At 38.6% G+C, this 15,080-nt stretch overlaps 1 protein-coding gene across 1 annotated transcript in view; it reads right to left on the minus strand.

Moving 5' to 3' along the window:
* The window catches only part of LOC307155990 (uncharacterized protein), a 50,639-nt gene extending 37,828 nt beyond the window's left edge, over positions 1 to 12,811 (minus strand). Inside the window, exons 1-2 of the mRNA XM_079867139.1 lie at positions 12,652 to 12,811; positions 7,984 to 8,068 (exon numbers count right to left, since the gene is read on the minus strand). Of these exons, the coding sequence (XP_079723265.1) occupies positions 7,984 to 8,068 (85 nt within the window). The 5' untranslated portion in view covers positions 12,652 to 12,811. The remainder of the gene's footprint in view (positions 1 to 7,983; positions 8,069 to 12,651) is intronic.
* Between the last annotated feature and the right edge of the window lie 2,269 nt (positions 12,812 to 15,080).

Below are 15,080 nucleotides of genomic sequence, written 5' to 3' on the forward strand. Positions count from 1 at the left end.
ACACACACACACTCACAAATGTTTCCAACAATATATAATATAATGAACACCAGGTTTGTTGTGCCTTGTAGGCATAGTCTATGCGCAGTGCTGGATAAAATAATAATAAGAATAACCTAGCAGCCAAAATCTTCCAAAAGATTTCAGTAACAACTAAGCTAGAGAAAAATATATTGATTATCATGTTTCTTCAAATGTTTCCATTCGTTATCATGATATGAAATGAGATAATAGTAAAAACATGAAGCCGTTTGGTGCGTTTTGCTTTTCAAACGCGATCGCGATCCAAAATATGATACATTCAAGCGCTCAAATATAAAACATTATGGTTACCATATACATATCTACGTTTGAGCAGATATCCACAAACACAGTAACAGTAAACACAGGTCTAAATATTATAATATACACCATATATCTAGAACTGTTCAACTGCAATGTGAAATTTATGCAACAATAACAAACTAATATGTAAGGATTTCTTACCTTACATCTTTCTTGTCTTCAAATCACGTTCTTCTTCTTCTGAGGTAAATCCAATGTAAGCTCACGGTGCCCCTTTCAAACTCGACGAAAAGCAGAGACTTGTGAAGTTTTTTCGTGCTTCGTTGTTGAGGTAAGGAGCGCATTCACATTCCATGTGGAGATTTGCATGTGAATCTCTTTTGCGCTCGTAGGCGTGGTCTAGGGCTGTTTTCGACTAAGGATTATCATAGCCGAATCTGATTCGTTAGGTTTTGCCGTAGTCGACTGATAGTCAAACCTTTTTTTTTTTTTTAATTTTTTTTTTTAAGATAGCAGCTAGATTTTTTCCATTTCAAACAAAAGAACTAAAAAAAACTAAAAGAAACACATGGTGATACATTTTTTAAATAAAATACATTTTTATTTATTTACATTAGTAAGCTACAGGACATCGTCTTTCAAAACATGACCTGCGCGAAAGCGGAAAATATTTTTTTGTACCCAGCCCTTCTGAAAATGCGAATGCTTCTCTGTCCCCAGCACATTTCAAACCAAACTGACGCCCATGTACCGTATATTTTCCGCACTATAAAGCGCACCGGATTATAAGGCGCACATTCAATGAATGGCCTATTTTAGAACTGTTTTCATATATAGGGCGCACCGGATTACAAGGCGCATAGAATAGAAGATACTGCAGTCAAACGTTTGACTGGGTTTGCATTATGCAGTGGTCACCAACCTTTTCATAAGATCACATCCAAAGTCCAAATATAAACCAAGATCTACCACTTGCAAAAAAAATATGAAAAAACAAGTGGCTGAGCTGTAAAACCTTGTTTATACTCGACGCGTCCGCCTGAGCGCGAAGCTATGGCGCGAAGGTAATAAAAAACTAATATCCGTCTGCTCGGGCAGATTCAGATTCGCCTCCGCATCCGAAGATGCACGACTTTAACCCGAATCTGCCCGAGCAGACGGATATTAGTACATCTCATCATCACACCGGCACCCAGTTTGCGCGTCTAAATCAGTTGTATGGTCTGGTGTTCAGTCTAAAACAAAACAGTTGCGTCAAGTATAAATGCCTCGTCTGTTTGAGGAGTTGCGCGCGCAGTCAGCGGAGGCTCGCGCTCCGGTGCCAGGCGAAAGTATAAACGAGGGTTAAGTCAGCGGTTGTTTTACAGACATTAACATAAGGCGCCAGATCCATAAAGGCGCTCCGGATTATAAGGCGCACTGTCGTTTTTTTAAAAAATTAAAGGCTTTTAAGTGCGCCTTATAGTGCGGAAAATACGTTAGGCTATTCGACTATGAGGTTCATAGTCGAATCAGACCTCTCCGAATCGAATCGTCGAATCCTCGACTATTAGAAGTCAGCCCTAGCGTGGTCAAATTAAAAATAATTAGGAAGCGTTTGAGAAGCTGGACATCTTGTTGGTTTTATACAAATTACTTAAACCGAGAATATTTGTTTTCAGTTTGAATCCGATCATTTAAAAGTACACACTTAAATGATTATAAAGGTATATGGCTCATAAATGTGTGACAAGTATTCGCTGAGTTTTGTTTCAGTTTATAGACGTGCTCAAGAAAAAAAAGTTCACCGCGACAGAGAGGTAGAACGCACACCCTCTTTATTTTCTTTATTTTACAAAAGCACAATGTTTTGATTTGATTGTAAGTGGACACATACAAAAGTAGAAATATCACAGATTCTTTTTTTATATTTCTTTTTTCTGTATGACCATAAATGACAGAGTAATTTAAGTTTATAGTGCTACACTGTGGAGAAAATCCAGCAAAACGCGCCAGCGCGTTTGCCAACCTCAGAGGGTTAAAAAACAAAATCTGAGTATTGGATAAAGCCAGATTAAAAATTATTATTTCATTGTGTTCACTTATTAGATGGGGAAAATATTACTGAGGGATTTATCGATATCTACTTTTGTTATCCTGTAAATCAGAATATACTGCCACTAGCCTTAAAAAAATATTTTCGCCATGTTTTTTGGAATAAAATGTTATATAAATCAGGCTAGAAATAATATATTCCCTCTGTAAATGTCTTCATAATATAACTAGGTACAAGGAAAGTTTGGTGTATATATGTGCTACTGAAGTGGAGATTTCGGACCTGCAGTATGAGAGAAAATTCATTTTGAGAAAACAGGCTTTAAAGATTTATCAACAGCCAACGAGATTGCGCATTCAGCCCTTTTACTTTCGCGATTGGTTGCTGATAAAAAGGAAATGACCATATTTGGATATGGCAGCATTGTACATTGAAGAGAGAGCTTTCCAGCGGTGCGTGTGATGACAGAGAGCAGACAGAGACCTAAATGTGTATTTCAGACTTTTTTTCACCACTGTCTGAAAGAAGACATGTTATTGAAGACAAATATCCAAAAATCTCAAAATTTACCAGTTAAAAAAAAGTTTTTGCCTGCCGTGTCTCGCCTTAACCGGGAGGCCTGTTTCAGGGATGCTATTGATCAATGTTTCGAGACACTTGTAAGGGGAATGAATAGATCTTTGAACCACTTATAGACAGAGATGTTGAATTGTCTTAAGCGACGTGATGAACACTGGAAAAAGTGTTCGAGTCACGAGTAAAGACGACCTGTACCCCAGTATCGCCCCACCCTTTTCACCATGGTTTTTCAGATTCAGGACATCTTCCCTCTGCGATTCCTTCTCCGATGACACCAAAGCCTCCTATCATCCTAGAGTTTCCTACCTTAGGTCAAAACCGTGAAACCTGTGATGTTTTGGAGTTCATTGAAAAGTGTGAAAACTTCCTGTCACTCAGGCCACTCACAGATTTGGAATTGCTAGCCACAATCAATGCAGTACTAACAGGTCCTGCGAGTTTTTAACCTGAAAAGTTAAAGATATGCAATTGGGATGAGTTCAAACACTCCATGTCTGCCTTCCTTTCTACAGATTACCTGACTGAGTTAGAAGACCAGCTCAAGGCTATGATTCAAGGCCCTAACCAGAGGATCCGGGATTTTGCCTACGATTATAGTGCTCTGTGCCTAAGATGGAGGGACGATTTGCCAGAAGAGGATGTGGTAAGACTAATTGTAAATAGTTGTAATCCTTCCCTGGCAAGCAGTCTCAGAGGTGCGGTGCATACTGTGGAGCAGCTTGTTAAAGTGGGATCATTGGTGGAGAGAGACTTGAATTCAAAGAAGGATTACTGGGCTTGAGTCAACCAGCTCAAGGTAAATAATGAAAAAAAAAAAAAAAAGTGCTTCATTCCAACGTGACCAGCAATCGAATCCACAGAGAACACAGTCCAACATGTCTCACTGATTCAAACCACCATGTCTCCTCTACTGAAAGTGGCCATCGATGTGAGGAGTTACCACTTTGAAGCCATTGTCGACACTGGTTTGACCTATTGCTTAATGCAGAAACAGTTATTAGAGGCTATAAAAACCCCAGAAGAACAACTGCAGCAGCAGAGTTTGAGCAGGATGTACATGGTGGCAGATGGAAAGGCTCACATATCAGAGGGTAGAACTCCTGTGGTTTATGAGTGGCATGGAATGGTCTGGACCATTGACACCTATATAATGTCAAATGAACACCTAGCATTCTTCCTGAGACAACCTGAGACAAACAGGGGTACAGCTGAAGGCTGCTGCGATGAGCTATGAGTTGGGGGTCAAAGGGCAAGTTAGAGTCTATCCTTTTCTCCAGCAACCAAAGTGGGAGCAGCAGTGCATTCTGAAGAAGAAACCGGTTATCTCCTTGTTCATGGCTGTGCCCATGGAGAAGGGTAGAGAGCTGGAGACATCCACTAAGATAGCCACCATCAGAAAAGGTATTATAGCAAGACAACCGCCAGAAGTCCAGCCCTTCCTAAATAAATGGGCGACGGTCTGTGCTGGAACTCTAGGGTGAACTAATCAAGCCATTCAAGAAAGAAAGAGGTGGTGGAAAGGGAGATCAATAAGATGATGCAAGAAGGTATCATTGAGCCGTCTCAATCCCCTTCGTCATCTCCAAAGACAGACGGCAGAGGTTCTGTGTGGATTATCGCCGGCTTAATTCCAAAACTCCCCAAGATGCCTACCTGATGCCTCTCATTCACAAAATACTGGAGTCATTGCAAGGTGCTCATTATTTCAGTACCCTCGACTTAACATCTGGATACTGGCAGGTCGAAATGGAAGAAAGCAGCAGGGAAAAGAAAGCATTTATAACCCCCTTTGGATTATTTCATTTCTTGACCATGCCCTTCGGGCTGAAAAATGCTGTGGCTACGTTCCAGAGGTTGATGGAGAGAGTGTTGGGTAAGCTAAGAGGAAGGGTGTGCTTTGTCTACATAGATAACATAATTGTCTACTCCCCAAGCCAACAACAACACTTAAAAGATCTCAAAGCTGTCTTTCAGAAACTGAAGGAGGCTAATCTTACCCGAAACCTAAAGAAATGCCATTTCATGAAAGCAGAGATCAAGTTTTTGGGACATGTTGTGTCCAAGGAAGGAGTAAAAGTCGACTTGGACAAGATCACTGCCATCAGTAGTTACCCAACCCCTCAAAACTGGTTAGATCTTCAGAGATTCCTGGGGTTGGTTGGATGGTACCATAAGTTTATCCCACACTTTGCTGAACTGGCTGCCCCCTTAAACCACCTTAAAAGGAAAGGCATGAAATGGACATGGACCAACAAAACCCAAGTTAAGCTTTGAGAGTCTCAAACGTGCTCTGCAACATGCCCCTGTACTAGCTCAACCTGATCTGTCGCAACCCTTCCAGGTTCAGACAGATGCTAGCTCAATTGGCCTGGGAGCGGTTCTAACCCAGAACATCAGTGGAGAAGAGAAGGTGATTTCGTATGCCTTGAGAGGATTGAGGGGAGCAGAGGTGAATTATTCAACCTCAGAAAAAGAGTGCCTTGCGGTGGTTTGGGCCATCAAAAAGTAGCACCACTACCTGGAAGGAGTGTCATGCTGCCTTAACCTGGGCTCACCCAAAACAGCCTCTCGGCTAACAAGATGGACCTTAAGGCTCCAGCGGTTTCACTTCCAGGTCCAGTACCGGAAGGGATGTATGAATGTAGTGTCTGATGCCTTGTCAAGAGCTCGACATTGTGATGTCCCCTTAGCAGTGTATGTTGACGAGAAATCCTCCCATTGGAATTTGGACATTCCATCAACCATGGCAGAAATTTTAAAAGCCTAGAGTGAGGATGTTGAGGTGAGTGAGTTAAAGGGGAGGCTCGGGATCACAGATGACGTCAACCGCATTAGATGGGAAGTCCAGCAAGGGGTGTTGTACAGAGTGTCGCCCTTTGCTGCTGGCACAAAGTACCAGTTAGTAGTGCCTAAGACTCTAACCACAACCTTCATCAATTACTTCTATTACAATCCACTGGGGGCACATCTGGGACAAATGGAGACACTTCTGAAAATCCAAGAAGTCGCCTGGTGGTCGGAAGTGTGCAAAGACGTGTGGAAGTATGTGAAGGAATGCACAGTCTGCCAGAGATACAAGCCCAGCAACACCAAACCTTCTGGTTTCCTTCAGTCTACGGAAGTGGAGGAGCCTGGGTACATGTTAGGAGTGGACCTTATGGGGCCCCTTCCCAAAAGTAAAAAGGGTAATGTGTATCTTCTGGTTGTAGTCGATTATTTCACCAAATGGGTAGAGCTGTTTCCCATCAGAGATAGCAAGACGCACAGAATCTGTCAGATTCTGCAAGATGAGGTGTTTACGAGGTGGGGAGTTCCAAAATTCCTCCTGTCAGACCGCGGGCCCCAGTTTCTAAGCCAGTTAATGGAGGATCTTTGTAAAAGATGGGGAATAACAAGGAAGCTCACCACCAGCTACCACCCTCAAACGAATCTCACCAAGCGAGTCAACAGAACCATTAAGACCATGATTGCCTCCTTTGGAGATGAAAGACGTCGAGACTGGGACAGGTTGATTTTCGTTTTGCTTTTAAACACCACTCGCAATGAGACCACGGAACACTCACCTGCTGAGCTAGCACTGGGCAGGCAATTGAAAGGTCCCTTAGAACAACTTGTTGCTAATCATCCAAATCCAGGACAATCAGGATATTCCCTTATATAACGACAATAACAACTCCAGCAGGACGCAATAAAGGCAATGAGAAAAGCGCACACCAAACAAGCCAGGTATTATAATGCCCGACGGAAATTTGTACAATTCCAAGAGGAAGACCTGGTTTGGGTTCGTGCTCATCCTATGTCGAAAGCAGATGATTTCTTTTCATATAAACTTGCCCCTAAATGGGAAGGCCCTGTGAAGATAAAAAGGAAGTTGGGGCCTGTGAACTATCTTGTTGAATGGGGTTCAGGGGAGAATTGGACAATATAAATGTTGTGACAACAATCTCTGTGACACTGCGACAGTAAAGCCCTGCACAATGCTCACTTAAGTAAAAAACAAACAAACAAAACATGCAAGATATATGGATGTATGTGCCATACCAATATGTTTATTGTTTGTTTATTTTTTGGCATGTATGTTGATTTTGAGCATTTGCCTATGCTTTTTTTTTTGAGGGGGACTTTTGTTTGGCTCTAAGGACTCTTATTAGGATGAGCTGAGGGATAAAGGAAAAGGGGGGCGGACATTTTAAGAGGTGTGTTTAGTGAGGTGGCATGTTTTTTTTTGTTTAACCTAGCTCTGAGTAAATTGTCCAAAATGATCTCTGGGAAGAGAGACTTGGTGTAAGCTGGAGGAGCTGAACACACAGCGCCATCTGAAGCTTGGGCTTTGGTCCTAAAGGATGTTAAAGGTTTTTTTTTTTTTTTTTTAAAGATGCTGTCCCAATGTGATCACACCTCAGTCCAGTAGATGACGGTAATGCACAATGATTGCAAGCTGCCAATAAAATTTACAGAAGAAGAAGAGACTTGGTGTAGGCTATTAGACGTTGGAGCCATTTCATGTGCACGCTCTGGTCTGGGATATCCATGGTGGACTATACTCTGGGGACTTTTTTTTCAGCTGGAGGATAACCTGTTTTTGTGGGGCCTTGAACCAGTGGATTTATATTTTTTCTCTTTTTGGGGACATTGTTTTTTTCATCAGGACTTTAAATTGCATACATACCTCAAAGCAGAAAAGGACTAATACGGGACTGTTGAGTATTATTTTCGTTATTTATATTTTGCTTAATGGATTTACTACTCTTGAACTTTCTCTATTTGGACTATTTTGTTTGAGTTTTATACAAAGAGTCAACAGATTTATGTTATGTTTGCGTGTGCTTTACAATGGTCTAAGTTGCCTTTATATTTTCAAAACAATGTTGTTTGGGGTCTTTGATGTCTTTACAATCATGCTGTTTTGTGTAGTACGTTTGACAAAGAGTAAAAGGAAACAATAGTCAACTCCCTTTGAGATAATATTTCAACCTTTTATGAAGAGTTCAAGTTGTTATACATTGACATCAGATTGTGGTTTCTAAGAACGATTTATGATTACTCTGCACTATGCTCATATTGTGTGTGATATTTGTACTCACTGATCACGCCAGGAGAAACGTTCATGCTGTGATCTGAGGAACTGCTGACAGCACTGGCGTCTGAGAGTCTGCGATACTGATCCATCTTCAGGGGAAAACATACTGAATATTAATGAAGTATCTATGATATTTACATTTCAAATATTACTGACCGAGAGCTTTTAGTGTTCGTAATATAATGCAACTGTGAGATCTGCTTATGAATCTTAAAGGGATAGTTCACCCAAAAATGAAAATTCTATCATAGTTTACTGTCCCTCAAGTTGTTCCAAACCTGTATGAGTTTCTTTGTTCTGCTGAACACAAAGGAAGATATTTGGAAGAATGTTTGTAACCAAACAGATCTCGGTCCCCATTGACTACCATAGTATATATTTTTTTCCTACTATGGAAGTCAATGGGGACTGAGATCTGTTTAATTACAAACATTCTTCCAAATATCTTCCTTTGTGTTCAGCAGAACAAAGAAACTCATACAGGTTTGGAACAACTTGAGGGAGAGTAAATGATGACAGAATTTTCATTTTTGGGTGAACTATCCCTTTAATTCTGTCATATCTTGTTATTAAATGGACAAAACTTGAAGTTTGTTTTTGTCCTCCTGGAAATCTTGAAAATGCATAAGAGGTCAGGGGATGTTGTAGCATTCAGGTTAACCCTTTATAAATGAGCTACAGGGGTGAAACACACACACACACACACACACACACACACACACACACACAGACAATGAAGCCAGTGTGTGTGTGTGTGTGTGTGTGTGTGTGTGTGTGTGTGTGTGTGTGTGTGTGTGTGTGTGTGTGTGTTCACCCCTGTAGCTCATTTATTTTAAATGTTTTGTATTGTATGTAATTTAGTGTAGACTGATGTTTGTTTTCTCTCTATTGGAACTTGAGTCTGGAAATAAAGTTGAAATGAATTGAATTGTTACCATGGCATTTTTGTCCAAATTGAGATTCAAAACAACTGACTAGTAGTGAGTAGTATTCTATAAATGAGGGAAAAGGGAGATGTATTCATGTTTTTTTTTCTCTTTTTCTATTCATGTAATTTCTCTTTCACACCACCAGAGGATGCATAATGTATTTAAGTTGAAGAAAACAAAAAGTTACTTCACTTAAAGGGATACTCCACCGTTTTTTCATATTAAACTATGTTATTCCCTTAACTAAGACGAGTTGATACATACCTCTCTCGTCTCAGTGCGTGCACTAAATCGCTCTGTCTTGTGGTGAAACTTTGTTAGCACTTAGCTTAGCCCAGTACATTCAATATGGGCCAAGCAGAGAAGCTACCAAACACCTCCACGTTTTCCCTATTTAAATACAGTTACTCGCGTAGTGTAACTCGACCTAGGACGGTGACACAAAACAAAACGTTGCGCTTTTCTAAGCGTGTAAAATGGACAACTATATTTTATGGGAGAATACCATAGCAAGTGCTTGTAAGCACTTCGACTTGGCGCAGTAATATCTTCACTCGTGAAAAATCCTCTCACCGGCCCCCGCTCCCTCTAGTGAAGATATTATTGCGCCAAGTCGAAGTGCTTACAAGCACTTGCTATGGTATTCTCCCATAAAATATAGTTGTCCATTTTACACGCTTAGAAAAGCGCAACGTTTTGTTTTGTGTCACCGTCGTAGGTCGAGTTACACTACGCGAGTAACTGTATTTAAATAGGGAAAACGTGAAGGTGTTTGGTAGCTTCTCTGCTTGGCCCATATTGAATGAACTGGGCTAAGCTAAGTGCTAACAAAGTTTCACCACAAGACAGAGCGATTTAGTGCACGCACTGAGACGAGAGAGGTATGTATCAACTCGTCTTAGTTAAGGGAATAACGAAAAAATGGTGGAGTAACCCTTTAACTCTCACTACTCTCACTTAGGTTAATTTTTCATCTGTTTTTTTTTTTTGTGTGTGTGTGTGTGTGTGTGTGTGTTTATTTAAAATGAGAGAAATCTGATATTATTTTAATCTTACATCTGTTATTTAACAGTTTAGTTAGTTGATTAATGCTAACAGCAGAAACACTTGCCACTGTTTTAGTTGTCTTGTATATATTTTGTATTAGATCAGATAACATTTCAATCTGTCATATGGTCATGTTTCTCCTATGGGGCATGTTGTCACATTTTACTTCCATTCTTTCAGGGTAAATCAAGAAAAAATATATATGCATTGCATTAAAGAAACAAAACCACATAACTGTACTAGACGTGTGAAATAATATGAAAAAAAAGAAGAATTCTCTGAAACCAAAGTGAATTTACACAAACTTAAGAGTAAAAAAGTGTTAGGTTGTTATATATTTATATATATATATATATATATATATATATATATATATATATATATATATATATATACACTCACCTACAGGATTATTAGGAACACCTGATCAATTTCTTTATTAATGCAATTATCTAATCAACCAATCACATGGCAGTTGCTTCAATGCATTTAGGGGTGTGGTCCTGGTCAAGACAATCTCCTGAACTCCAAACTGAATGTCAGAATGGGAAAGAAAGGTGATTTAAGCAATTTTGAGCGTGGCATGGTTGTTGGTGGCAGACGGGCCGGTCTGAGTATTTCACAATCTGCTCAGTTACTGGGATTTTCACGCACAACCATTTCTAGGGTTTACAAAGAATGGTGTGAAAAGGGAAAAACATCCAGTATGCGGCAGTCCTGTGGGCGAAAATGCCTTGTTGATGCTAGAGGTCAGAGGAGAATGGGCCGACTGATTCAAGCTGATAGAAGAGCAACTTTGACTGAAATAACCACTCGTTACAACCGAGGTATGCAGCAAAGCATTTGTGAAGCCACAACACGCACAACCTTGAGGCGGATGGGCTACAACAGCAGAAGACCCCACCGGGTACCACTCATCTCCACTATAAATAGGAAAAAGAGGCTACAATTTGCACAAGCTCACCAAAATTGGACAGTTGAAGACTGGAGAAATGTTGCCTGGTCTGATGAGTCTCGATTTCTGTTGAGACATTCAGATGGTAGAGTCAGAATTTGGTGTAAACAGAATGAGAACATGGATCCATCATGCCTTGTCACCACTGTGCAGGCTGGTGGTGGTGGTGTAATGGTGTGGGGGATGTTTTCTTGGCACACTTTAGGCCCCTTAGTGCCAATTGGGCATCGTTTAAATGCCACGGCCTACCTGAGCATTGTTTCTGACCATGTCCATCCCTTTATGACCACCATGTACCTATCCTCTGATGGCTACTTCCAGCAGGATAATGCACCATGTCACAAAGCTTGAATCATTTCAAATTGGTTTCTTGAACATGACAATGAGTTCACTGTACTAAAATGGCCCCCACAGTCACCAGATCTCAACCCAATAGAGCATCTTTGGGATGTGGTGGAACGGGAGCTTCGTGCCCTGGATGTGCATCCCACAAATCTCCATCAACTGCAAGATGCTATCCTATCAATATGGGCCAACATTTCTAAAGAATGCTTTCAGCACCTTGTTGAATCAATGCCATGTAGAATTAAGGCAGTTTTGAAGGCGAAAGGGAGTCAAACACAGTATTAGTATGGTGTTCCTAATAATCCTTTAGGTGAGTGTATATAGTACAATGAAATAAAATGTGCATAGAAGTTACATAAAAAAGATAGTAAGTGAATGGACTTGAACAGATTAATGTATTTTATTTTATATTGTCACCATGGAATAATAAGGTTTGAAATATTGAGCTTCAACATTTTTGCACTTTATAAAGCAACAATTATATGGGGAACAAGTCTTTTTCATATCAGTCCTAAAATGTACACAACTTAGAATAAAACATCAACAAAAATAAAGTAAAATCACATAATATGTAAATAAGTTGTGCAGAATACAATTATGTGAATATCATTATCTTTTAAAATCTATAGTTGCTGTTTCAACAAAGGTTGACTATTTATATTTATATTGGCGCAGCAGCCAATCAAATATCCCTGTGGAAACCAATAATATCTGGGAGACTGGGACTAAAACAGGAAATGTTATATGACCAAACCACTAATGCTTTAACCATTAATGTTAATTAATTTTTCTCCTTGCTACACCTAAATAAAGTCTGATCACAGAGAATATGTAGCAATAAACAGCGATCATTCATACTTAAGCAACATTTATTGTTCGAATTTCCAGAAAAACTGGCATAGTTTAAATGTTATTATTTTTCTTTATTGAGAGGGACTATAACATAAAACAGTAAAAAAAAAAAAAAAAAAAAAAAAAAAAGAAGGTGAAAAAAAAGTGTCAGGTGTTTTAAAGACTTTATTGAGAATTTTAGTTACAAACCAGCTAACATGAATTTTGCCTAACTTTCAAAAATTAGTATATTAATATTAAATCTCAAAATCCAAAACACAAAGGTAAATAAAATATAGGAGCGCATGCATATAGCTACGTGTCTTCTATTCTAAATAAATACATAAATAAATAAAGCAAGTACACTTGGACAAATGTTACAGTATTTAGAATTTTGTTTGTTTTCCAAACAAAGCCTTAAAAGACTTTTTTTTTTTTTTTTTTTCGTTTTGGACATTTATGAAACTATGATTAGGCTGCATATCGGGTTGTAAACTGTACACACACACACACACACACACACACACACACATACGTGTACAGTTACATTAATATCATTACATACCTTGTTGTTGCAGTCCTGATCGAACCTCTTGTGTTAATGTTGTGAACTAATGAAGGATGAGATGAAACAGGTGAAGCTTGAGAAAAACAGGAGAATGTTTGCTTTACAAAGCGACGATAAAACTATCCACTGTAGTGTTAAAGCACGTCTTCTCTTTCTCTTTCTCTTATAGTAACCTCCTCCTCTCGATGTCCTCAGAGTTGCCAAGTCCTCTTATTATAAGCTACGCGACTGTGGACTTTTTCTTGAAGAAGAAAGTCGCTTAAAGAGTTGTTCAGCAAAACCAGTCAACACTGTCATTAATGTTTATTTAGTCTCACTCTTAAAGCTTACACCGTCATTATTTAGCATTATACAGTTATAGGCTATATCGATTGTCCACCCGTTCGCCAGAATCACGTGACTTCCTGAACTTCATGAAACAGCAAAACTTGGCAACCTCGTTCAGGTGCATCTGATGATTATTGTGTGTTTTTCCCAGGCAATGAATAAAAGCGGGTTATGACAAGAGTTTCACTGGCTTCAGATCAGGCTTTGTGCTAAACTGGTTTGGGAGAAACTAACACCAACTGCCCTTTAATGTGTTGACGTATGTCCTACTGAAAATATGAGGCTTGAATGAAGACTAAGCAGTTATTTGACTAATGAATCAATGGTTTGTACTCTCTAGCATGTTTATTTTATTTTATTTTATTTTATTTTATTTTATTTTATTTTATTTTATTTTATTTCCATGTGTATTAATAGGCCTATGTAATTTCTGTATACTAGCCTACTAAAGTGATATGGTTAATACAAAAAGAATAACAAAGGCTAAGAATAACATCAATAGAAAGAATTGTTAAAGAAAAGAGTTAACAACAACCAATATAAATCATGAATGTAAAATTAAACACTGCATCTGATCAATTATTGTAATCAAATGTTTATTTCCCATGTTTCATTCTGATATTCCATATTTAATGTTCACATAAAACATAAGGGACAAACCAGTCTAGGTTCAAGAAAAGAGATACAAACATAATTTAAATAATGCAATTAAAATGTTCAAGAAAAAAGGCAAATGAAAACTACTTATTAAATTATTTAATTCGCTTTTTTTAAACTGTTTAATTTTAACAAAAAATATATTTTGATTGATATTTTTTTCTTAAATGACCTGTCTCAACTTGATTTATGACTGTCATACCATTAAACTAAAAAATTGTGTTTCATCAATAATAATTAAGGTTAATCAGTGCAATAGCTACAGATATTACCAAAACCCACAGACATAAAACCATCAATCTCAGAATTCAAAATATTTACAGAAAATATTAATTGGTATTCATCAAGTGAAAATTTGTCGTGCAAAAGTCAATTAAAGGCACAGTATGTAAGCCAAAAACCACTAGAACAGTTCTATACAGTATATTGTATTGACTAACTAGCGGTGAAAATTAACATCTCAGCGCCTCCATTAAGAGAGATGGATGCCACTAAACACCACAATAATTAATATGCATAAAGAGTAACTGATCAAAACATACATTTAATGAGTGATTAGTGATACAAAACAAATAGGCTACATACGATACAGATACATGCACAATATCATTAAATTATATTAATTATTTATATAATTAATTATTAAGGAATTAATTTTATAATCAGTATCTTCAGGATTGCCAAAGACACAGGCAGGAGAGTTGATCAGGGTTGAGCTGAACTCTGTGTTTGGACTCTATAGTGTTTCATCGCCATCTACTGGCCTGGCAGCAGAACACAGCGTTTTTATCCATTTCAGGCCACCTGCGAATGTGAGTGAAAGAATAAGTGCAACTATGTGCTACAAGTTTGTGTCTGTCATTTTCCACTCTTGACTACTTGTCTGCAGCTTCAAATTCAGAATACAGGTTTGTGACTATTGTCTGTGAGTGCAAATCTCAACTTTCAACTTCAGATTTCAGATGAGTGTAAATTTTCATGTATAAGTATGAATGTGTATTGTACAAGTTCTCAAATTCACATCTACATGCTCTCAAGTTTTGCTACTCTTTTACCTTCATAGATAAGCAGCCCGGCTAAAGCTGATTTAACTTCACACATGATGCCCCCTGCTGGTGAGGAATACTGACAGCAGATGGAGATCATCACATTTTTTTTCCAACACGTTTAGGTGTGATGAATAGTTTACACTTTAGATGAGGTGAATGTGAATGATTTATTCATGCGTTCACTATAACAGGTTATAGTTTGTACAGACAGCAACAATCCTCCGTTCATTCAAGGTGACTCTGACATATTCAAGGTAATGTTGATTCCAGCAACTGTTCATGTTCTCTTTATCACATTCTGTTTACACAAAGCTGTCACATTTGTGAGAACCTGTCAAACCTGAGATGTTGTGCTTTTAGGCTTTTCAGCTCGGACTGGTGAAAAAAGAAAAT

Source organism: Squalius cephalus, assembly GCF_949319135.1.
Source record: "Squalius cephalus genome assembly, chromosome: 1".
NCBI lineage: Eukaryota > Metazoa > Chordata > Actinopteri > Cypriniformes > Leuciscidae > Squalius > Squalius cephalus.